At 33.8% G+C, this 26410-nt stretch overlaps 2 protein-coding genes and 1 long non-coding RNA gene across 3 annotated transcripts; 2 read left to right on the top strand and 1 right to left on the bottom strand.

Annotated features, from left to right (window-relative positions):
- Positions 1-83: 83 nt before the first annotated feature.
- On the top strand, positions 84-7307 carry LOC149905824 (cGMP-dependent protein kinase, isozyme 1-like). Its single transcript, XM_090105368.1, has 11 exons — positions 84-320; positions 2837-3201; positions 3337-3620; positions 3835-4004; positions 4097-4335; positions 4543-4643; positions 5139-5355; positions 5448-5679; positions 5828-5926; positions 6384-6640; positions 6975-7307. Exons 1-11 carry the CDS (start codon positions 219-221, stop codon positions 7132-7134), a joined length of 2226 nt encoding a protein of 741 aa, XP_089961494.1. The 5' UTR covers positions 84-218; the 3' UTR covers positions 7135-7307.
- A 674-nt stretch (positions 7308-7981) lies between these two features.
- Positions 7982-24417, top strand: LOC149905823 (ATP-binding cassette sub-family C member Sur-like). The gene is made up of 26 exons (XM_090105527.1): positions 7982-8354; positions 13162-13297; positions 13380-13755; positions 14692-14928; positions 15019-15348; positions 15558-15761; positions 15852-16152; positions 16283-16464; positions 16557-16833; positions 16925-17033; positions 17104-17255; positions 17338-17582; positions 17832-18047; positions 18333-18478; positions 18736-18852; positions 19457-19527; positions 19736-19857; positions 20215-20370; positions 20932-21153; positions 21248-21405; positions 21519-21714; positions 21947-22166; positions 22318-22442; positions 22556-22847; positions 23319-23518; positions 23860-24417. The coding sequence occupies exons 2-26, from the start codon at positions 13164-13166 to the stop codon at positions 24004-24006; spliced, it is 4935 nt and encodes a 1644-aa protein (XP_089961653.1). The 5' UTR covers positions 7982-8354; positions 13162-13163; the 3' UTR covers positions 24007-24417.
- Positions 24412-26384, bottom strand: LOC149905822 (uncharacterized). The gene is made up of 2 exons (XR_016457072.1): positions 26012-26384; positions 24412-25288 (listed from the first exon to the last, which is right to left on the bottom strand). It is a non-coding gene; the product is annotated as an uncharacterized LOC149905822 (long non-coding RNA).
- Between the last annotated feature and the right edge of the window lie 26 nt (positions 26385-26410).

Genomic DNA, 26410 nt, shown 5'->3' with positions numbered 1-26410 from the left:
GATAATGTGCCGATAAGATTGCAAGGTTCCTTGATAATAAATAATAATCGTCTTTAGCACAAAATAATTAAAACAATCGGAATGGTAGATTATCTAGCTAACGTGATAAAGAACGCTCGTGTGTCGTTTGAACAGTGAAGTGCTGGTTCACTATTACGATAACGTCGCTGTGTTTTCTAAGAATGTTCTAAATCGAATTTATTGAAAAGTATTGCAATATGGTTCTTTGTCCGCCGTTCCGATGGTCTTCTAGAAGCCGATTTGATCTCACAACTGCAGTGCGAGAACGGCGTAATGCCGGTCGACGTGAAACCTTCTATGTAAGTAAATTCACTATAAACAACGAAATTAAATGGAATTCCAAACAATTCCATTATTAACTGCTATTAGTTTAGTCTACAAGTGCCTTTTTGACCAGCATTTTAAGCAGTCTCCTAAAATTATGAATGGGATGTCATACGATTCGATTATTTTTGATAATAATGAAGTTCAGCTTGCAAAAAATGCAAAAGTTATTAACAATCAAAAAAATTGGATTCAGTTCAGTTCCGTTCAGAAAATATCTTAAAATAAAGATTTATCAAATTTGAAAAAAGACCAATACTTAAGAAGAAAACAATGTAAGGTCAAAGTTTAAAATTATCCCAGAGGGGTGAAAAATGAAAATATCAACGAAAACGAGTGTTCTGCATAGACTTGCATACTCGAGAAACTATTAAATCAAAGTTATTTTAAAAAGTTAATTAAAATCAGGGTCTTAAGTACTGGGTAATAAATTAAATCCGCCTGAAAAAAAAATTTATCATGATATTCAATTAGTTATGCAATAAGTATTATTTAATGATATTCTTCTGATTGAACATGAACATTACGAGTGTGTAGTTCAACTTTAAATTTGTGACATTTTTTCCTTTTTTGGAAGTCTTGAGAATATATATCCATGTTGGAAAAATTATATTAAGTATTTCTCAGTTTTTATTAAAATTTACGGTGTTGCAAAATTTAAGTTTTATTGATATCAAAATAAGTATCTAAGTATCAAAAAGTAACTCAGTCATTACTCATTACCTATATTTTCACATGCAACGGATATAAAAATTCGTGCTTGCATTAGTATGTACTTAGATAGAGATAGTAGGAGCACAGGTAGGAGACTTTGGAGTCATTTTAATAAGCAATACGTGCATTCTTTTGTCTTCTATTTTTATATGAATAATGATCAAAATAAGATTGTAGAATTGATAGAGTGATAATACTCCGGAATCAGCAATGAAATGATTAATTTTAAACGTCAATTCTAACAATCAATATAAAGTAGGTAAATAATAATTATAAATTATAAATACATACTTAGGTAGGTACTTATAATTTTTTTCAACTACTTAACTACAACAAATTGAAATTTTTGAAAGGGTTTAAAAATTGCGTACTGTAAGTCCTAAGTAGTAAGTACTAATTAGGTATCTAAGGAAACATTTTATAGAACGGTTCAAAATTAGGTTTTACCACAGATAATAGGTATATTAATACTAACCTATACCTACTATTAGTTCTACTATTGTGCTAAATGCACCTAGGGACATTGTAACGACCTGCAAATCCTGCAATGCAACATGACCATAATATTATGATTGAAGATTTTTTTTCGTAGTTTTGTGGGTATTTTTGCCGAACAAAATACTACGTGAATTTTTCATGTTTGTATGAGGGCTTTGGAACTATTTTTTTTTATTATTATACAAATATTCAACCTATATAGACATGATATTCCATATCCCACCCAGTTGGACCCATCGTGTCAAATTTGCTAAGTCTGGGCGCCGCGCTGGTGACCCAGACTCATGAAGATAGATAAGCCAAATGAATTTCACTGTGTTTATTATCCACATTTTTAGTCCACTTTTTATCCTTTCTTACCCTACCTATTGGTGTGGATGGTATATTAAAAGTGGATGGTATTATTATACCATCCACTTTTTAACCGACTTCAAAAAAAAGGAGGAGGTTATCAATTCGGCCGGTATGTTTTTTTTTTTTTTTATGTATGTACACCGATTACTCCGTGGTTTCTGAACCGATTTACGTGATTCTTTTTTTGTTCGATGCGGGATGGTGTCGAATTGGTCCCATAAAAATTTTATTCGGATAGGCCCAGTAGTTTTTATTTTATGAGCATTTTTGTCTGTATTTGTAAATGTTGCAAGTGCAAGTTTGAAGTCGGTTGTTTTTAACGCAGTTATTGACTTGTAATATTATCTACTTTAATTCACTACCAATTGCTACCAATTATCATTTTCTATTCTCAATCAAAATAATATGTATATTATGTAATGCTTGTGTTTTCTTAAATGATTTGTGATACGCTTTTCCACTTTGTAACGCATAAACAAAGCGACAAAGAAGGTAATTTTTATGAATGTCGACATATCTATAGATAGGGAATGAGTAAAGAGATTTGTGCAATAAAGCTTTATAATTGTGTTCTAATCTTAATGAGCAATGAATTCCCCGTTATTACTACACACTATTGAAATAGTAATATCGGTATACTAGCGTACTTAGAACTCATAAACGAGGTACCTGCCTATCATTAATTGTTATTCTATCAATCTATAATATCTATGATTAATCGTTGTTTAACTGATCTTTCTATGAAACATAAAATATAGCCATTAAAAATAATTAATGATTAAATAAATAGCAACAAAGTATATTCAGAAAAGTACTTAAGAATAGAATTTATCTAAAGTCGATTCACAAATTAGCAGTAGATAGATAATAGATATACAGGTAGATATATATTTTCTTACTACGTATTGACAAAGTGGTCTTATAGGTGTTACCAGAAAATAATCCTGCAATCCCGGTATCAAATGGAAATTCATCAACTGGAAACGTTGCTGTATACAAAAAGAGTCTTACATTACCTACTGATCCCGGAGGCTCTAGCAAGAAATCGAGCTACATGAGTATACAAAGTGCAAAATCAAGCGAAAGCATCAATAATATAAAAGACTCGGATAGTGAAGCATCAGAGGACCCGAAAGTTAGTGCTGGCCGCAAAACGATATCTGAAATTGTTCAAACTAATCCGGAGAAACGCATGAGAAGAAAGAGAGGCGTGATAGCACCTCATGCTCCTTTGGATAGTGCTCGGTCTCTAACAGATCTGCAATATGAAAAATTTGCTAAGGATGATTTGTAAGTTATATTTACTTACTCTGATATGTACATACCTAAGAATAGAAAAATGTTTCATCAAATGCGTAAATAATTATACCTACAATGCCTATATGAAAATACTTTTTATATTAACACTTTTCACATTCATTTCAGATCAATAGAACAAATAAAAAAAGCGATAATGGCTAACGATTTCTTAAAAAATATAATGGACGAAGAACGCCTAGACGCAGTCGTAGAGGCAATGAATCCTCAAGAGTTTCCTGCAGGAAGTCTCATGATCAGAGAAGGAGAGAGTGGAAGCCACTTGTATGTATCGGCATATGGTCAATTCGAAGTACTCAAGGGAGGACAAGTTGTCAAGAACTTTGGCCCCGGTGAAGCTTTTGGCGAATTAGCGATTTTATACAAAGCAAAACGTTTTGCTTCAATACGATGTAAGTGCAAGTGTAGCCTTTTGTTAATGTAATGTATAAGCATCAGATAACAAACAAATCGCAGTAAAATTACAAATAACAGAAATATCATCATCATATCATCATTCATGAAAAATTATTTCATGTTAAATGAAAAATTAACTAACTACTATTGATAAGTTACGTTTGAATATGAATTATAATTAAAGCATCTATAGCGCCTATGATTTTTCAGGTATTACAGAAGCTAAAGTATGGACTCTAGAAAGGAGAGTTTTCCAAAAAATTATGGTACGGAGTGGCCGTCAGGAGCAAGAGGACAATATGCGTTTCTTATCATCTGTTCCCTTATTACAAGGGATTCATCCCATCGAACTTGCAAAAATCGCAGATTTTTTGAGAAGGGTTTGTAATATTATTAAAAACACATGAAAATTCGTAAGTATATAACAATATGATCACACAGATAACTACATAAAATTTATCTAACAATTTAGGAGTTTTTCGCGACTGGTACAGCGGTGGTGCGGCAAGGTGACAAGGGTGACAAGTTTTACATCATCAGAGGTGGTACAGTGATGGTTACGAAACGTGACGGGGACGGCGGGGAACGTCGGGTGGGCACGCTGAAACGGGGCGAGTACTTTGGAGAACAAGCCTTGCTGCACGAGGACCGGCGTCTGGCCACCGTAACTGCCATGCCTCCAGGGGTCGAATGTTTGACGTTAGAACGCGGGTACACAATTTTTATTTAAATTCATAGGATGTTTAATGATCTTAAACTATAAAAAACCATCTACTTCTAAGAAAAGGATATATTTCTAACGATTATTCATCTACATAATATCTATTTTCAAGAATATTTTAGTCATACATAACTATATACTTAATAGGTGACTTTGAAAATTAAAAAAAAATATATCTAAACGCATACCATCCACAGACCTTTCTCTGAATTATTGGGAAATTTGGAAGAATTAAAGAACATCAGACATGCGGTTCCTCGACCTTCTCAGCAAAAGAAAACTTCCGAAATAAAAAGCGGTATGTGAAAATATTTTATTATTATAATCAAGTTTTAATCCTATCTTGGACAATATGTATGTGATTGAACTTGATTGATAAGATATCAAAACTACGTATTTAATTAGATATCGTGACTAGGTACAAATAAAATATTTTAAGTCCTTATGTATAACGATAGCGGTTCTTTGAATTTCCTTCTAAATATTTTTTCCAAGAGATCTTGTAGATATCTAAAACTGTGGCAAGCAATACAATTTAATGATACGTGCATAAATTATTAGATTGCCTTCCATTTAACAAAATGAAAGAATTGAGGAAAAATACTAATAAACCATTTAACTGCCAAAACTACCAAATACCATGAGGAAAAATATTCGCCACTCACGCCTATATATTTTGATAGTTTTATACCAATTTAGAACCACTATTTGTCTATCGAAACTTAGTAAGTTTAAATCGGTCGGCCACATAATATTTTATTTTCCTCAACATTAATTTTTGTTGTCATTTTAGAGTATGAGTTCATCGAGCTGAAAGATTTAGAGATTGTGGGTACTATGGGAGTCGGTGGTTTCGGTCGAGTCGAGCTAGTGCAGTATAAGAAAGATTCTTCAAAAACCTTCGCCCTGAAATGCCTTAAGAAAATTGACATGGTTCAGCAACAACAACAAGAGCATGCCTTCAACGAAAAAAATATAATGATGTCCTGTAATAACAGATTTATTTGCCGGTACTCATTATTTTCTATTTTTTTTTATAGGTAAAACAGGTTGGTTTATTGAGTCAAAACATAAATTATTAACACACCTCGTAATATTTCAGGTTATACCGTACTTTTAAGGATAATAAATACGTATATTTCTTAATGGAACCGGTCCTCGGCGGCGACGTGTGGACAATACTCCAAAAACAGCGGTATTTCCCCGAGAACATCGCACGGTTTATGGCGGCGTGCGTTGTCGAAGCTTTCCAATATCTGCACTCGAAAGATATCATCTATAGAGATCTAAAGCCAGAGAATTTGATGCTAGACAAGAAAGGCTATATCAAATTGGTACATAAACTTACATTTCTATAAATTCATAATAACCTCCATATTATGACCTCTATATTTTTGTATATGTACTAAAAAAACATGGCATTCATTATTATAAGTTGAATATTAATTCAAGTTAACATACTCCAAATGTTCTTGTACACAGGTTGATTTTGGATTTGCTAAACGATTATCAACAAATAGTAAAACGTGGACCTTTGCTGGGACACCAGAGTACGTGGCCCCAGAAATTGTACTGAATAAAGTAAGTGTGACTCAAATTCTTTATCTAGAAGGTTTTTAACATGTATTACATTACATTGTGTAAATTAATATTTATTCGACCATGTTATATTTGTAACGGTTATGCGTCTTGATAAGACCTTAGATCATTTGATCTGATCAAGATATTAATCCATGTTATCTAATACTTGTTTGTGTAATGATTTTATCAGTTACTTTATACATAGAAAATTAGTGAATTAAAAAAATAGTACGTGCACCTACTACACACATAGTTTCTTTTTATTTATCTTTTCTACTCGGATTTTTTTTGTAAATTTAAATTATTGGATTGTTTCTATAGCTTTACCAAATGGGCTATTTAAAAGCCAAACAGCCAATCTAAGGCCAATTTCTGCAAGACCCATAAATTAAAATATTAAAAGATTCTATTGACTTTTAACATAAAGCAAAGTCATGAATGACTTAACAACTTTCAGGGACACGATCGAGCTGTCGACTGCTGGGCGCTAGGAGTATTCATCCACGAATTGTTGGTCGGCAAGCCGCCATTTAGAGCCGCTGGTGGAGATCACATGAAGACTTACACACTCATCCTCCGCGGTATAGACGCTGTATCATTCCACCCACGCGTACCGAAATCTGCACAGTTACTTATACGAAAGTTATGTCGTGCTGTACCAGCCGAACGTTTGGGTTATTTGAAAAATGGCATCACGGATGTAAAAAACCACAAGTAAGTAACTCTTTGCGGTTTGTTTGTTGGGCGTTTTGAAAGAACGATGTTTTGTTTATTCGCCAATCTTATATAATAAGTACAATAATGATAATAGCGTGTAAACAATTATAAATAAGTAAACGCTCAAGTTGGTTTAGGTAACTACCTATTTATTTTATTTTATGAAAATTGTAAACAATAGCGTTGTATCGACATATCTCAAAAGGAAGTTCTTACCTTCTAGCATATCAGTACCTATCTACTTAGTACTTACATACTTTCATTTCTGTTATATTTCTCTTTTGTTACCAATTGGTTACATTACTTATTTAGAATGTTCAATTTATTTTAGATGGTTCCTCGGTTTTGATTTTGAGGGGTTACGCGAAGGCAAACTAAAGGCTCCTCTAATTCAACCAGTTTCAAATGACTTGGACCTTTCCAACTTCGAGAAATATCCTAAAGACAAAATGCCACCAGATGAAACTTCGGGCTGGGATATTGATTTTTAAATCCGGTGATTGTAGTTATATTCATATTTACTTTAATGTATCTACTTATTACCTACTTAGACATCATAATCTTAACATTTATGTAATATGAACCTGGTACCTACAGGTACCATAAGTTTTAGTATAAGTTGTAAATTGTTACGACGTGTGTAAATAAAAGATTTATTGGTAAAGACGCAGTATTTTTTTGGAACGTATATACTTAGGTACCTATAATCATATATGTAAAAACTTTATACCAGTTTAAAAATAAAATTAGTATACACCTGTAATTCTTTCTGGCCCTAATTAAACGGTAAAGAGAAGATACGTAGGAGTACAGGAGTGAATAGGATTATTGATTAAGTATCTCAAAATTATAACATATCAAAATATTACATTATCGGTTGATTAATACCGATTTTATCAATTATAGTAACGTATCTACAAGTAAAAACCTGCAAATATAGCATTATTAAAAGGAGGTCACCAATGCCATAATAACAAAAAAAGTAGGCTGTCATTCGACCTCCTGCCCCGCTTATCACCTGTACGGCCTAGGTTGTGCAGGAAAGTGTACTAGAATAATGAGACCATTTACAGTAAACAAAGCAGAGATACATGCCGTGCGAAAATTTAACGGTCTATGAAACTGTCCTATCATGGAAATTGGAAAATAACAATTAATATCGATAATCCAAGGGATCCAAAGTGTCTCTCTTCAGAAATTTGCAAGACTAATTAATAAATAATATTCATTTCATATGCGAAAGCAACCATTTCATACATAGAGCAATTGCTTATGTGGATATTGGATAACTTATATAACTGGCGCTGATCAAGAAGCTCGGCAACCCTGGAAACTTTACGCAGTGCAGTCGGCCGGCCGGCGAGAGTACTCGCCGACTGCCGCGGCCGTAAACAAGGTTCCACAACACGGCTCCTAGAGTAAATGTATTCTGTAGCCGAGTCACACAAATTGAATATATTTTACATTTAGTTTGCCGCGAGTGAGTGCTTTGGACTGCCGTCGCGTCTCCATGGCGCATCGCACACGATACAGTTAGCACAACATACCAAAGGAATAAAAACATTATTACAATACCATACACACACGGCTCAAACCATATACAACACAATGGACTATAACTAAATTTATTATATTCAAATACTAGAACCCGTGCTCAGTGAATTTTAATAGTGAATTGGTTATTATATCTGAAATTGGAAAAGTATTCAAGGTGAGTTTATATTTTAGAAGCAGTATTTTCGAATTAACTTAATTATTGGATAATTTTTAAAATACATATACCTACTTATAACTGAATATATTATAGATGAAAGTTATAGAAAGTGTGGATACCTTACCTTGCCTATTAAGTACCTGCTTTTAGAGTAGATAGGTTGGAATTAAAAATTACGGAAATAGTAAAACAATCGATTTTTGGTTCAAGGTTAATTTTCATGCATATTGAATGATCTTTGATAACGGATAAAAGAAAATAACGAGAACTTTAAGTCAGTTTAAGTATAAATATTTATTTCCGATATTATAATAATGTACACTTTCAATTCATTTGTACACACATTCAAAAGTGTAAGACACATTCAAAAACCTTGTCATGCCTGTGTAGACGTACTATATCTTGAAACAACCTTGAGTATATGCAATCCTTACAGATAATAAGACATTATTATAAAAAAAAAGTATATAGGTAGGTATATAAATAAGCGAAATGTGGGAGTTTGATATAATTATAGTACCTATCTACTAATATTTAGCATGCAGATAGATTACGACCTGGGAATAACTACGAACGCTAAAATCCATAATACAAATTAAATCTAGTCATATTTTCAAACAACTTAAAAAAAGTGTGAATCTCAATTCGACTGTATTTTTTTCTTGTTTTTTGGATTTATTACATTAGAACTTGCGAACGCGGGTGAACGAATATTAATAATAATTAGATATATCTAATTTTTTTGTTTGTAAATTGTAAGCTGCAGGTGCCTTCCATGTGGTCTTTTTTGTCGATTCTGTTACTTTTGACTTGATTTTCATCATTTAATTTAATTTATTAATATATTACCAATTATTAAGACTTCACTATGTTGGTAAATAGGTACGTATATAACTTATACCTACCTACAATTAGTTACCTCAAAAGTTTGTGTGATTTAACTGTAGTCGAACCAACCGAATATCAATTATGCACTAAGGATTGCTCAAAATTGGATGCCAAAATTGATTCTTTACGTAGTCCTTCCAATAAGAAGGATATCTTATGAATTTATAATTATACCGACACACATTGTTCTTGGTAGCGGATGTTATAAGATTACTGTAACTACGTCAACCCTTGATACACATCTCGCATACATGTAGTTTCAGATTACACGGGCTGAATACTGATTACCGACCATCCAATTAATATTTAAACGTTGAGTCGACTACTGTGTGATAATATATGGTAATAAACTTGCTTAGACTATTGTTTTTATCATACAAATATCTTTTTGATTCAAAATAATACTTTGATGTAAATCTATATTCTTTATCTCGCAGAGGCGGTAACATTTGAGGTTGATCCCAACGCGATGGTCACATGAGTGATGAGGATAGTTAATTCAATATATACAAAAAAATAAAAAATGTATATTTAAAGTCCTATTGAACCATAATCTACTCATTGACCTAATTTAAAAAACACGCCTTTCCTTGAGGAATAGATATATAACTAATTAATTTTTTCCAACACTATAATTACTATCTACATCGAAACTTGATTAATTACAGCGTGTCCATGACCGGAAGGAAGTTGGCGCGGAAAGTTTTTTTTTCTTAATTATTAATATCTCAAAAAATTGCTCCTTAAATGCTCCATCAGAATCTGTAATTGCTCCACTTCTATAATTATTAGTTTATTTATAATTAATTTAAAAAAAAATCCAAATACTGAAAATTTGATTTCCCTATAGAATGTAAAATATTCACTTTTCATAAAAAAATTTTTTACAAAAAATTGCTCCCGATTTGCTCTATCGATTACAAAAAAAAAATTTTAATTTTGATAGTTTTTACAATAATTAACTGAAAAACTATGTTTGCATAGTAAACTACTGCGCTGTGACGTCATCAATTGTCGTTGCGACGCATAAGGGCCATATTTACATGTATCAGCACTGCAGCGATACATATTTTTCTTATTTATATTATTTACTAGATTTCCGCCCGCGGCTTCGCCCGCGTTTTCAAAGGAAAACCCGCATAGTTCCCGCTAACGCAAACTGATAGCAACTTGACACCGAAACATGAAACAAGCGACTGAAACACAAATTAATTATAAATTACTTGAAGTTTTAATAATACGAATAAACGTAATATGCGAGTTTAGGGATGGGTAGGGAAATGTTTATAAACGTACCTATAATAAGAATGATTTTAAATACATAACAGTATCTGTTCCTTTCAACATTTGCTAGATGAAATTCAATAATTAAAATATGTCGCATAGATATTCTTAGCGTATAAATAGCAACACTTTTAAATAATAAAGAGGTAAATTTTAAATAATAATATGATTCCCAGCATAAACTTATTAATGTCATTTCATGGTAATTTTATATTAAACTAGTGCTCCGCCCCGGCTTCGCCCGTGGTACATATTTGACAATAAAAGGTAGCCTATGTCCTTTCTCAGGTATCAAAATATCTCCATACCAAATTTCATGCAAATTGGTTCAGTAGTTAAGGCGAGATTGAGTAACAGACAGACAGACAGAGTTACTTTCGCATTTATAATATTAGTATGGATTGTAATATGATTGTGTTTTATTTAATTATTTATTTTTATATTAGAAAGATAAGTAAAATAGAATATTAAATAAACAACGGAACCGTATTTTTAAAAGGCTAAGAATATCTATGCGACATAATTATATTATATTTTAATTATTGAGTTTCTTATATCTATTGCGGAGCACTAGTTTAATATAAAATTACCATGAAATGACATTAATAAGTTTATGCTGGGAATCATATTATTATTTAAAATTTACCTCTTTATTATTTAAAAGTGTTGCTATTTATACGCTAAGAATATCTATGCGACATATTTTAATTATTGAATTTCATCTAGCAAATGTTGAAAGGAACAGATACTGTTATGTATTTAAAATCATTCTTATTATAGGTACGTTTATAAACATTTCCCTACCCATCCCTAAACTCGCATATTACGTTTATTCGTATTATTAAAACTTCAAGTAATTTATAATTAATTTGTGTTTCAGTCGCTTGTTTCATGTTTCGGTGTCAAGTTGCTATCAGTTTGCGTTAGCGGGAACTATGCGGGTTTTCCTTTGAAAACGCGGGCGAAGCCGCGGGCGGAAATCTAGTAAATAATATAAATAAGAAAAATATGTATCGCTGCAGTGCTGATACATGTAAATATGGCCCTTATGCGTCGCAACGACAATTGATGACGTCACAGCGCAGTAGTTTACTATGCAAACATAGTTTTTCAGTTAATTATTGTAAAAACTATCAGAATTAAAAAAAAAATTTTTGTAATCGATAGAGCAAATCGGGAGCAATTTTTTTGTAAAAAAATTTTTTATGAAAAGTGAATATTTTACATTCTATAGGGAAATCAAATTTTCAGTATTTGGATTTTTTTAAAAATTAATTATAAATAAACTAATAATTATAGAAGTGGAGCAATTACAGATTCTGATGGAGCATTTAAGGAGCAATTTTTTGAGATATTAATAATTAAGAAAAAAAAACTTTCCGCGCCAACTTCCTTCCGGTGTGTCCATGATATAAAAAAAATTCAGTAAGACGATGCGTTTCATTTTAATTGCCTTTTTTGTTTTCTTGTTGTGTTAACTCTTCTGTTATCTATATGAAGTCATACGTGATTAACGACTAAATAATATAAAATTCTTTGTTTTTCTTTATTTGTCTATACCTAAATGATTTAACTTAAAACATTTTTTACACTTTTCCTAATTTTCAAATTAAAAAAAAATACGAATTTAAAGTCAGTAATAAATGCATTTAAAAAACACACACTTCATGTTCATACACTTAAGTTATTTATTTGTACATATCAATTATCAAATAAGTATAAAATAAACCGCAATTTCATGTGCGTAACCTACAAGTTAAAATTACATGAACTGCAGATTTACTGAGTAAGTATGAATAAAGTACACTTCTTCTCGTAACATATACCTAGGTAGGCAAATCTAAGAAACCTTTCATTTATTTCACCTATCAATAACTCAATAAATAATTCAATATAAGTTAACAAAAAAAAACAAGAAAGGGAAACGGTATTCACACTTGACAAATTTCCAATCCATTTATTTTGGAAATTTAGAGATCAAAAAGAGGTTAATAGAGCTTTTTAAATTTATAAGAAATGTCTTTTATGATATAATATTATGATACTAGCGGTCCGCCCCGGCTTTGCCCGTGGTACATATTTACGTTTTCTCTACATAAAAACCATCCTCGTACTTCAAGGAATATAATAGAAAAGAATTATCGAAATCGGTTCAGCCGTTCACACGTGATGCCATGACAACGCGAAACGGGTGCAGACCATGTGCAGACCCGCCGCCTTTTTATAGCTCCCGCCGCGAAGCGCGTCGAACGCGGCAACTGATACACAAAAATAATCCTTATGGCTGCATGATTCTGTATTCACGCGCGATGACTATATAGCGTATTTCATGTATAACTTTGGTGTTTCTACACCGATTTACATGATTCTTTCACTATAACCTGCCCAGGAGTATGAAGAATAATTGTGCCAAATTTGGTTAAAATCCATCGTGTAGTTTTTGTTTCTATAACGAATATACAGACAGACAGACAGACAGACAGACAGACAGACAAAAATTTTACTGATTGCATTTTTGGCATCAGTAGCGATCCCTTATCACCCCTTCATAGTTTTTTTTTAAATATATTTCATGTACAGAATTGGCCTCTCTACAGATTTATTATAAGTATAGATTTAAAATCATCACTAGTCATGGAAGTCGTGTGTGGCCGCGGCGATGGAAGGTGCCAAGCATACGCCTTAGCTGCAGCATTGCACTCGCTCAATCTCTACTGTGCTGCAATATCCAGTGCCCTCATTTGCTGCTGTGGCCGTAGACCAACCCGGTACGTCCATACATTGTATTGAAATTATTGATATCTATAGAAACAGTGTTGCTTTATAATTTATCTGATAACTTTTATGTAGGGCACCAAGCCGCTGGAGATGTCAAAACATTCGTGGCGTAACGAGCATTATTTTGGGAGTAGTGTGGTGTTGTGGTGCAGCGGCGGCTTCTCTGCGGCCCGTTGACACTGTCTACTTGGTCGCATCACTGATGGCACCACTTTCCTGGCTCGCGGCAGCTGCGTTCCACGTGTCCTTATGGACTAGGCGCTCGCTCGCGCCTACTCTCTATCTAGCAGTTTATTGGTTCCTTACAACTTTATCATCTGCAACATTACTCTTCGAACATTCGAAAAGAGAATCATTCGAGAATCATTTAGAAGTATACATTCAAGGCTTAACACTAATCTGTGCCGTAGTAATGGGTGGTGTTGATTGCTTATGTTTTTATGACGAGGTAAGATATATATTATAATATGTATTATATTCTTACAAATACCTCTACCTTAGTCTACACGCAAATTATTGTGATATAAAAAAACGAATGGCTTCTGATTTCTGAATAACATCATGCATGTGACTATGGTCTATGGAAGTGCGGCCAATTAACCTAAACAACGATGCGCGACGCACAAGGTGTGACCATGTATAGGGGACGTATGCTTTTCCTGTGCAACGCGATTGTACTGACCTCAAAACATGCCATTAATTTTAATCTAAATGCACGGTCAACTATTGTATAGTTCATAATATTGAGAAAATTTATTAAAGTCTTTACTCGACTTTGTACTGATGCTTGGTTCTGATACCTAATACAAAATATGTACCTAACATACATAACTACCTACCTACTATTTACTTTACTATATACGTAATTGTTATTTTAATTAACAATACCAGAACTACAATCGTCTTTAATATTTAAACTCTACTCTACGTAAATACAAATTTGTGATACCTACATATATTTTCCTATTAAAATTTCTTTCATAAAATCTTTCAGCATGTTTTCAGATAAATATCTATTATAGGGTGTTAACCTTCAGTTATTACTCATAGAAGGACGCCAGACGGCGGACATGCAGACACTTCAAGACTGGCGCCGTTTGCTGGCTTTGTCGTTATTAACTACTCGCTATTACAATACTATTTTATTATCCTTATCGTCTGTCGAATGTTTCAGTACAATATGTACATGTCTTCATAGATGTAGATAGAAAATTTTCATAATCATTTATACAACTATGTTTAAGTGCAATAGTCACTAAATGACAAATGTGTTTGTTCCCAGTTTCACTGTAGACTATACGAACCATGATAACTTAATTATTATTTGAAACTAAGGCCTAGTTTTTTTACTCTCCTAAAAAGAATCATCATTTTAACATTTCAGGTAGCCAAATACACATCGACAACATACAACCAAAAAAAATCTTCAAATGATTCTACTGTAACATATAAATATAATGAGACCCATTTCTACGGTAAAATTACATTTTTTTGGCTCAATACATTGTTATATAAAGGATACGAAATACCACTTGAAACAGGTGATTTAGGACCACTACCAGTGGAAGAGAAATCTAAAACATGTTATGATAAGTTTAAAAAAAATCACATTGATAAACATGTAAGCATTTATTTTTATATTTATTCGAAAGTATTAACATTGAATGGTGTAGAATTTTGTGATTTTACTGAATAGTCATTAATTTTATAGACGAGAAAAACCAATGCATGTACGCCTAGCTTATGGAAAACTTTCGTCTTAACCGTATGGCCCAATTTCTATATTGCTGGAATTCTAAAATTATTCGGCGATTTGATGGGAGTTATAGCACCTCTAGGCCTTGGCATCATAATACAATTTATGGACAAAGAACAGACGCAAGTTGAGGACGATCCAGATGTCACCATAGATGAATTCTTCGATAACGGTTATGCTATGTTGATGGTTGTAACACTTTCACTCATTCTTCAGGCTCTATTATCTCAAAATTCAACACATTTACTGACAGTGGAAGGAACCAGACTGAAATCTTCTTTACAGGTATGTAACTCTACATTCTACAACATACCCACTCAAGTGCCCACTCTTTTTCCCGTTTTTAACAAAAAGTAAGTTAAAGGTATATTTATCATTATCATCCAACAACAAAACGAATATCCTAATTATTTGTGTATGCTTGACTACTGTTTACGAAAAGTAAAGAAACATAAAACTATATTTTATCTTACAAAAACCTAACACTGTTCTAGAATATGGTATTTGACAAATGTATGAGACTAGCATCATGGTCATCCGACGAAGGTGAATCAGATGAATTATCTCCTCTTTTACAAGCTCCAAAAAGCGAAGAATCAACACAAGCAGGAATGCTTATGAATTTGGTATCACAGGACACTTACAACATAATGTCGTGTGTTTGGATTTGTCACTACACGTGGGCAATACCATTAAAGGTTGGTTAATACACCCTTAAGCTATTGTTAACTCTATATATTTAATTAATTAATTTAATAGACATTGTAACTCATACTATTATTTCTCAGATTTCCGTTATTTTATATTTATTGTATACAAAGTTGGGGGTGAGTGCTATAATAGGAGCAGCCACCAGCATTGTAGTTATTACACCATTACAATTTTACCTCGGTAAAAAAATATCGGATAACTCCAGAAGTATATCAAAATGCACCGATCACAGAGTTTCAAAAATGTCGGAGATTTTGCAAGGGATGAATGTCATTAAATTATATGTTTGGGAAGATTTGTTTAATGAAAAAATATTGCAATTGAGGGAAGTTGAATTGAAACATCTAAATAAGGATTCGATTTGTTGGGGTCTCTTAAGTAAGTACCTATTTTTAGTCTAAGATATACTATAAATATATTACAAGCATTAATTTATTACTCAATAATTCAGAGTAGGTCATTTGTTACGACCAATTCGATAGGAATTTTCATTTCTTTATTATTTCAGCTTTTATGACACAATGCTCGTCAGTATTAGTAACAATAGTTACATTTACAATGCATTATTTTCTCGGGAAGACAAATCACCTAACAACCGTGAATGTATTCGCCGGGCTAGCATTGTTTAACCAGCTAACAATTCCACTACTTATTTTACCAGTAACTGTACTCATGGTTATACAGGCTTTGGTAAGCAAAATCTATTACGTCAATAAATTACTTTTGTACAAATATTTTCTTTAACGTGACACTACCAGTAAATAAAAGGGCGTATTTCACAGGTTAGCACGAAAAGAATTAGAGACTTTTTGGAGCTGCCGGAATCTAAAAATCTTCAAAAGGATAATGATTATCATATAAAATGCCAAGACTTAAATGAAGAATTAATTATGAATCCAGAAGACAAAATACTTATCGATGCTGAAATAAATGACACATTCCCTGATGGTGGTAAAATGCAAAGTCAGGACTATTTAATGAAATTTAGAAATGCTGCTTTTTCCTGGGGAATTAAAGATAATTTATGGCTGGAAATTGAAGATTTGGATATACCGGCAGGTAAACTTATAAGTCGTTATTTAGTTTATTCAAACCCCAAGTTCAATAGCTACTTAGTATTTACTTCTTCACATTAAATTTATACCTTTAGGAAAGTTGATCATGGTTGTCGGCTCATCTGGGTCTGGCAAAACTTCACTACTCGCAGCTATAATCGGAGAAATGCAATATGAACGGGGACAAATAGAGTACTGCAATGGGTAAGATTAATTTTTTTTATTAAATATGATGAATCATTGTATTACCAATAAATTTTCAATTATGTTTAAGGAATTTTTCGAAATGGTATGCGGGTCAACCACCTTGGCTCCTGGATTGGTCAATTCGTGAAAATATCCTCATGAGAAGCCCTTGGTGCGCAACTAGATATGCAAGAGTCGTGAGAGCTACTGGTCTCCGGCCGGATTTACAACTTTTGCCCGGTATACAACATTATTTCTACTGATTTTGAACAAAATGTAATTGTTGCGGTAAAAATTAAATTTATTGCATTGCACCCTGTAGATGGCGATGACACCATTTTAGGAAGTTATGGAAGCCCGCTGTCGGGAGGCCAACGGGTGCGCGTGTGCATCGCACGCGCTTTGTACTCTCAAGCCCGACTCATCGCACTCGACGAGCCGTTGGGTGCCCTGGACGCACCCCTAGCGCGGCACGTGGTCGCACGTGCCCTGTTGCCGGCTGCGAGATCTGGCCGCACTATTCTTCTTGCTACTAGTAGATTGGAATTATTGCACTATGCAGACTTTGTAAGTTTTCTATTTATAACTTCTAGCGTTATGTGGCTTGGAAAATTTTCGGATCCACAGAGAGCTAGCAGCCTCGTGAAGCAATTGCTGCCCGAAGCAGCTAGCAGTATGTGAATGCGGATCGATCGAGGAAAACACGCGTGACACCGCGAGGCTGTTCGCTGGCCGAAATAGGCGGGCGCACCCGACTTTTTAGTACATAAACATCTAGTGCCTTGTTTTATCCAATACCATTTACTAAAATTTAAGGTAATAGTGATGGAAAGTGGGCGTGTGAGCTGCGTGGGTCGTCCAGGAGCGTGTGAGGGAGCACTAAGCCAGTGGTGGTCACTGGCGGGAGAGGCGCGCGCAGCCGCAGCGCGGAGCGGCGCCGGCCCGCCCGGGGGCACCGAGCAAGAGCGATCGCTTCTCATTCGAACGCTCTCCAGAAACAACTATCAGAGAAGCGTATCGGAAGACAACATTGTGAGTTTTAAATTAGCTTTTTTTAATGATTACAGGATTACGCATATAAAATTACTTTGCTGTAATTTGTTACAGTGTAAATAATCGAGATATAGCCTGTATCTGTTCAAAACTTTCTGAACGAATGCCCGTTAAAATTGTTTAAAATTAATGTCCTATCCGTAGGTGTCTCTGTCCAATTTAATGTGTATAGATAGATAGAGAGATAGAGTATGATTTCTGAATATCGTTTTATGCTTTTTATTGATATCAGTAGATAAAGAAAAATTATAATATTTCTCATAGATTGCAGTAAGCGAAGCGACTGGAGCTCACTTGTTGGCGGAAGTGTCGATGTGCGCCGGTGGCACTTGGCGGAGAACTTCACGAAAAACTAGAACACCGCTCGCAAGACAGTTCTCATCTCCGCCTACTTCCGTACACAATTATAAGTAAATTTCGCAATTTTTATGTCTTTATCTGTATTCAAAGTGTTAATTACTTATGCTCTACTGTTGTTTTATTTTTGTTGCGATTTTTACAAATTTATGGAACACAAGTGTGTTATGTAGGTAAAGTTTTTGCTAAAGCTTAAATTGTAAGGATGTGTGTTTATCGATAATTATAATATCTACATACGTTCCATGTATCTCACAAATGTTATTTCCATTTCAATGATTTTGCATTTCTGGATTATTTAAACGATCAGATTGCGACGCGAAGTTCGTCGCTCGGTTAGCGCAGACGCAACGAACGGAGCTTTACAACGGGAGGCAAGTTTATTGAGACGACTTCTACGGCCACCGAGCCAACGTACTCTTATAAGGTAAAGATAATCCTATAATGTGTTGATGTTTATAGCATAATATTCCTATAACATTTAGAAAATTGTTTATTTCGAAACTTTAATAGTCACTTCCTCTGTTTAGAACAACATATTTGTCATACAAAGTACCTAGTTACCTACTATATAATGTTAATTAGGAGCTATTTAAAACCACGCTTTGCACATATCTACTGTTTGTAGGTCACAAGATAATTGGCAACACGTGTTTTGCGCTCTTGATATATTAATTAAAGAGTCGGGCAAAAACGCTTTGGTTTCAGTTACGTAATATCTAATATTTTTTTTCATCTGCACATTGATTTATGATGTTTACTCGACTTTGATTATTCATTAAATAAGAGTTAGTGATTCTTAATTTCCAACAAGAATCACTAAAAATTTAATATCCTCATCAGTATCATAATATGTAAAATGTAGACAGCAAAGATAAATTAAGACAGATAGATAGAAGTAGCTCCTAAAATCATATATTTTTAAATTTTAGAGCTTTAAAAAGGTATCTAGTATCTACTATTAAATAATAGAGTCTAAAGCACTTCTAAATGAATAAACTATTTTTTGAGTAAGTATATCAAAATTTTAGATGGACACCGAGGACGTTACGACGCTTAATCAGTTCTGAATCCGAAACAAATGTGGAAATTGGCTGTAAAGGTAATTATGAATATTTAATTAGTTATCTCCTACACTGAGCTGATACGTCTTAATTAAAGATAAATTCTCAAGAAAATATTTTTTTATTACTCAACTATTTTCATTTAAATTTCAAAACATTTTAAATCATAAATGTAGTCTGTACCTAAATGATACTTACTGATTAATATTATACTATTGTATAAAAATACACGAAAACATTTTACAGATGCGACAGATGACAGTACATTAGATTCAACGTTTGCAACATTAACTTCAAATGGTGTAGAATCCATTGCTGTGAGCGACCCTCAGCCAACAAAAGATGAACCGGAGATATTACGCAACGAGGTGTGTACACTGTACATAACAGATATCTACTTACGTTTAAACATACCATAAACAGCTCTCATTAGCAGTACCTATGTGCTTTGAAATCATGTCAAGATCAAGTAAGATGCTGTTTAGATAATGTCACTGATATGGGAAAAAATCCTACAGCATATAAATACACAGCATCCAATATTTTTAAAATATATTTTTTAGCATTCTCATACTATGCTACAGACTACCATGTATAAATTATAATACTACAGAATGCCTTAAAACTCGGTTTATATCGAGTCACATTGCCTTCTATCTCAAGTATCTATTTAAATCGGATATTTATTGGATAATTTAATATGGTAATAATCTATTTATGTATAGAGTGCAATATGGAAAGAGTACATAACGAGCTGCGGCTGGTGGGGTGTGTTGTACTGCGTGGCGGCGGCAGCTGGCCAGGGCCTGGCTGTGGCCGCCGACTGCTGGCTGTCCCGCCTTGCTGATTACAATACGCGACAGCCACTTAGTGATGATCAGGTCTGATTTTCCTCTACATTATATAATAATCTCCAAATGAAAAATTTATTTATGCATAGTCGATATTTTGTACGCTCTACGCATCGACTCACAATTGTTATTACAATTTATCCAATTATTGGGTGTCGATCTAAGGAAAACTTAAAAATGTTGAATACTGCATGGTACCTATAGGTATCACAATTATAAAATTACTGTAGGTATTACGTTAACTTTAGTTAATTATTATTAATTATCATAAATAATAGGTATGTGACCATTATTTCCTCGATACAATTTTAATACTACATTGTTATAAACATTAGATAAAAGCAGAAATATTTTTTCTTACAATAATTAAACAATGTAGTTAATTTACCGTCAGAATTGCGTCAGAAAGAATTGCGAATTTTATTTTCTATTGAGCAAATCGCATCCAATTATCCTATGCTACTATCCCGGATACAAATAAAACATAATTTCAATAATAATTTATTTTTCCTGTGTAAAAATAATATTTGCACGTCATCCTTATTATAATCATAAGTAGCACACATTAAAACGAGTGATATAATATTTCAGATGTGGGACATGGTACAGATGTACGCAGGCTGGTGTGCGTGCGGTGTGTGCGCGGGCGGGTTTGCGCAAGCGGCGTGCGCAAGTGCGGGAGCGGCCGCACGCAGAACGTTACATGACAAGCTGTTACGAGCCACTTTAAACGCTCCTTTACATCACCATCACACTACACCGCAAGGCGCTTATATCCACCGATTTTCAAATGATGTTTCAGTTGTTGACAAGGTAAAATATATATAAGAATTAGGTACCAATATTCTAGTATTGCATATTTTCAAGTAAAAGTCTCATTATTTATGCATTTTATTAAATGTTTTAGAAATTGCCAACTGCAGTAAGCCGTTGGACGCAATTGGCTCTGCTTTGCGGAGCGGCCTTTCTCGTGAACATCATTCTGTCTCCATGGACCCTGTTGGTTTTATTGCCCGCTCTTTTCTTTTTCCTAGCATTACAATCTGTATACTTGAAGAATGCCAGGTAAGTCAAGTATTACATAAGTTGTTTACTTGATTTCAATTCGTTGAATCAAAGTTTATAATCAAATTGTATTCGTATAATATTATGTCCTAATTGATTTATTATAATTACAGTGAACTACAAAACATTGAAGCTAACAGTGCAGCTGGTGTAGTGACACTAACTGCACAAACTAGTACAGGTGCGGCGACTGTGCGAGCGGGACAACTGCAAACTAGATTGCGAGAAGTATTCCAAAAGAGAGTCGATATCAATCATAACGCTCTACTGCTGCTAAATGCATCCAATCGCTGGCTCGGACTTGGTCTCGTAAGTATATGTTATTGTTACAGAAATATGTATATTAGTCATCTTTTGAAAGTTATATTAGTTACCAGAATCTATACCGTTATCATTTTAAATCCTTTTTAGTTTTTATATCTGCATTAGATACTAAAAATAACAATTACTCATTTAGACCAACTGTTATATATTATAATCCATTGTTATAAGAAAAATAAATTAATTCTTTATCTATATTTTAAAATCTAATTAATTCCAGGATCTAGTTGGCGCTTGTACCGTGTTTACTTCATTATCTGTGGCCCTCTATAGTGGGAGTGCGGGAGCAGTGGCGGGTTTGGCGGGCACTTATGCTCTCATACTGCCCATATACCTTGCCCATTTGGCGAAGTGTCGAGCAGATCTACACTTACAACTTGCATCTCTTGATCGAATAATTGCGGATATTAATGTTCCTCAAGAAGACTACCGGGATGATTGTAAGTTTTTAACTAAAACCTATCGGCTTTTCTTGGTTTCCTCTATCACAAGTAAAAGTTACATAAACCAAGCTATCACTAATAATGATATTAAAAACATCTTGCTTCTTTTAAGCAACTCAATCTTATACATTTTAACCACTTTAAATAGGTCCAATACCGGCTGGGTGGCAACGAAACGGAAAAATAGAATTTCAAGATGTTAACGTTCAACAACGACCAAATGGACACACTATCCTGAAGAACATAAATATCACTGTTAAACCTGGCCAAAAGGTACGTAGAAAGTCTTTGTCTCATGAATACACGATAATATTTCATATTTTTTTTTTACATACATATAATACATTATGCATAGCAGTAATGATTGAATAATTAAATAATTTCAGATCGCTGTATGTGGTCGCAGCGGCAGCGGAAAGTCAACTTTATTATTAACGTGCGCTGGTGCGACGACCATACAAAGTGGTCGTGTACTCATCGATGGGCAGGATATTACACGGGTTCCATTAAAGCCGTTACGTCATCGCATCGTGGTGTTACCACAAGACACTACTATGTTCTCTGGAACATTGCGGGAGAATTTAGACCCGCTCGCTGTGCATACAGATGAAGAAATATGGCAATGCTTGAAAGCAGTTGGACTGTACGATTTTGTTATAGCTCAATCTGCAGGACTCGGTAATCCAATATTTTTAAAATCATATACATAACATCAATTTATTTTCCTTAATGGCCTAAAATTAACAGTACTATATTTGGTAATTATTACGTGTTCAAATTAATAGGCATTTAAGTAAAAGTTCTTTAAAATTCTCACTAAAACATGGAACGTATTCATCATAACACTGTGTTCATTAGGCCCAATCTGTCGCGATTTTCGCAACTTATCAGTCAGTTAATTTGACGAATAATGAAGAAAGTCAAAAAACTTGCTTTACGTATCTTAAAACTACTGGTAGTTAATTCAAATTAAATTAAAAATTAAGAATTTTTGAAAGAATAGAAAAAATTCCTTCACGAAGCAGGGCTCGAACCCACGTCTTTCGCCAGCCTATATATTTTTATATACTTACTTTTAAAAACTTTTCATTTAGAAATAATTTAATATAAACTCCAAATATCAAATGTATTTAACTGTTTATATTCCAGAGTGTTTGATAAGCAAGCACAGCGGGTGGGCCGGCGGGCGCGGCGGGCGGGTGTGCGCGGCGCGCGCGGCGCTGCACGCCCGCCCCGCCGCCGCGCTGCTGCTCGACGAACCGGCCGCTGCACTTGACGCGCCCGCACAGCGCGTGCTACTTCGCGCGCTGGCTACACTCGCACCGCATACCACTATTATTACTGTTGCGGTTAGTTGTTTCGTTCAGTTCTTGATATGGAAGTATCTTTAGACGCGAGAGCAACTTTATGTGGGTTTGCTTTGAATGTGATTTATGTGTGTAATGTGTTACGCAAGACTGGTGACGAGTAGGGCTTTTTGTGTTTTTTCGTCTAGAGTTAAGACTACCTTTTGATGCTTCATTAACTTTATAAGGAATTAAAAAGAATTAAGATTTTCGGAATCTATTAACGGTTTTATCAATAAAGTCAATTCAAAACTATATTACACGTTTAGAATTTAGTTTTCTGTACTTTATCATTTATTTTTCTGTATTTTGTAACTGACAACTAACATAAATCTTCTTTTTAGCATCGTATATCATCAGTTCGTGAGTACGACAGCAGTATCATCCTTGACGACGGGCGCGTGGTGGAGCGAGGTGACATCAATGGTCTACTTTCAGAGCCTGCTAGCCGACTGTCACGCATGCTCACTGCACCCAACTATGTTGTCTAATCGACATCATTGTAAATTATGAACTCATTTTAAACAAATTTGATATGTAGTAAGGTGCTTCTAGAATCCATCCACACTATGCATAATGGATTTTATTGAACGTTATTCAATCCTGATATATGTCACTATATTCAGATATATCATGGAACTTATTGAAATCAATATAAATGTAAACGCTTTTGTATAAGTGTACGTAATTTATAATTAGTTGTAGTAGTACGTGTATTACTAAAATATAATAATGTAACATAATATTTAATGATAAGACTGATATTATGCCGTAAGCCAGTTTACTAGCAAATTAATATGACAACACCAAATGTGTAGCATTAGCAATATCTTTTGATGATTTACCTTTGTTATATTTGCGGGGTGAATGTTGATAATAAATGATTAAAACAAGCGTAAAGTTTCATTCCAATGTATTTAGACAACAATCGCATAAACTCATTTAAAGCTGACATTGAGCGTCTCACGACGTGCTACCAGAGTCAACGATACAACATAAAATTATATCACTATATAACAATTTACAACAATATTTACGTTGGCACCGATTTACATAATTACATTATATAAAAATATTTGTGTAACGACACAAACCATATAAAAATATTCACTTAAAGTAACTTACTGCCGTAAATATACTTAAGTTATTACTCTAAATTAAATCTCGACATGTTTAATAAATTCTCTGTTTCACTTATACACTAGATTGGTATTCACGTGTAACACAGGACGGGCGGACCACGTTTCGTTTCATTTCATTATACATTGTGGAACCTTGCACTGCCACATCTTAAGACAACAATCTTTGGTCTGAGTCGAACTATTTTTTTAATCTATTATCCACTGATCATGTTTCAAAAGGCACATACTTAAGGCACTGAGTTGTAGTTATATACATTTTTACAATCGATAATCCTACATTATTATTCAATGGTGTGAATTTCATTAATAAATAACAGTGTGTTTTAACCCTCAACAAGGCACAACGAACGAGCACCAGCCACTAACAATTTGGGTGCGAGAATTTGTAGCTCTTAGGTCGTATGAATTTAGTCTTTCTACAAAAATCCTGAATAAGAGTAAAACAGGATAATAAGACAGTTTAGAGTTCATAAGAATATTTGCATTCATTGATACCGTAAAATCACAGAAAAGAAGCAAAAGCGCTAACCGAGTTTTCATAAATACAATTTTCTATTATCACCAATATGTGTTAATAATCCACCCGCACTTTTATAATATTTTACCCGTCTCAATTAATTTTGTGCGCATCCTTAAGAGGGCATATTCAATTTAACGCAAGTCAAAATCTCCGCGATCTATTACGATAGATCGCGGCTTGCGCTATCCTTTTACTATGAACAGCATAGGTCCACAGGAGAGCGCCGAGCAACATGTCCTCTCTCTGGAAAGGCTCGCGGCCGACTGATTTGAATCTGGTCGCGCGCAGTGTTTTATAGTACTTTAAAAAAATTTGTAGAAAAATAATAGAGGTACCTTAGTTGATTTTTTAAATTTTATCTTATAAGTAAGACATTCTTTTATTGAAATATGTATAAATTATATTCAATAAAGTCAAATATCTTGGTGAAAATAATCATTTTGTCGACTATAATTTCTAAAAAAAATCACATTGTTCGGATTTTAATTTCGTAAGTTAGGAGTCCAAAATAAAAAAATCTTTTAACTAACTATTTTAATAAGGATCTTTGCAGTTAGTTAAAAATAATTTTGTGTTAGATCTGTCAGCAATTTCAGATATTTTTAGCTTCGAAATTGACACTAAAAGTGAAATCAAGTAATCATCGGCTCAGTTATCTTGATGGTATTCACAAATACTGTATTAATTGAAAAAAACTCTTAACTAACTACATGGACAATAAAAATTCCTAAAATTATTAGTAATTCATATGTTTGTAAGATAAGTGGTTGATGGACAATCTGGTTTGAAAAAACACATATTTGAGCCAAACAGCGCACGGACCGCGTACACGGCCTTAATACAATAAGGACTTGTGAACACCAAAAATTGCACAATAAATACCCAAGTAACATAATCATATTGATTACTAGATAGGGCCCGAACGCAATCAACCACCGACACGTCTCTTGAAACCGATGCATTTAAATATACAGCTATGTTCAATTGACACATATTTGAGTATTTAATAATTTCCAATTATGTTCAGAAAATTTAATTGTCGTATATTTCATTTGTATAATAAATAAAAGATACAATTGAGGAGATGAATGCCTAAACATGGCCAAGTAGACTGAAGGTCCTAAACATGGCCAATTTAAGCCGGATCGAACTTCAGCATGAATATGTCGCACGTATATTGCATGATTTCGCTGTTTACAAACGGCACTGTCAGCAATGACTCTATTATACTAG

The sequence above is a fragment of the Colias eurytheme genome, chromosome 9 (genome assembly GCF_061535395.1).
Source record: "Colias eurytheme isolate Ceu_HAF_F1 chromosome 9, ilColEury1 Martin Lab GWU primary, whole genome shotgun sequence".
NCBI classification, from domain to species: Eukaryota; Metazoa; Arthropoda; class Insecta; order Lepidoptera; family Pieridae; genus Colias; species Colias eurytheme.
This window is presented reverse-complemented; position numbering and strand designations above follow the sequence as displayed.

Excerpts from the sequence above, each read along its gene's own strand:
- LOC149905824 (XM_090105368.1), top strand. The coding sequence starts at position 219 with ATGGTTCTTTGTCCGCCGTTCCGATGGTCTTCTAGAAGCCGATTTGAT. Across the intron at positions 3,202-3,336 it reads AAATTTGCTAAGGATGATTT|ATCAATAGAACAAATAAAAA; the intron begins GTAAGTTATATT and ends CATTCATTTCAG. Across the intron at positions 3,621-3,834 it reads ACGTTTTGCTTCAATACGAT|GTATTACAGAAGCTAAAGTA; the intron begins GTAAGTGCAAGT and ends ATGATTTTTCAG.
- LOC149905823 (XM_090105527.1), top strand. The coding sequence starts at position 13,164 with ATGGAAGTCGTGTGTGGCCGCGGCGATGGAAGGTGCCAAGCATACGCC. Across the intron at positions 16,465-16,556 it reads TCATGGTTATACAGGCTTTG|GTTAGCACGAAAAGAATTAG; the intron begins GTAAGCAAAATC and ends CGTATTTCACAG. Across the intron at positions 23,519-23,859 it reads CCACTATTATTACTGTTGCG|CATCGTATATCATCAGTTCG; the intron begins GTTAGTTGTTTC and ends TCTTCTTTTTAG.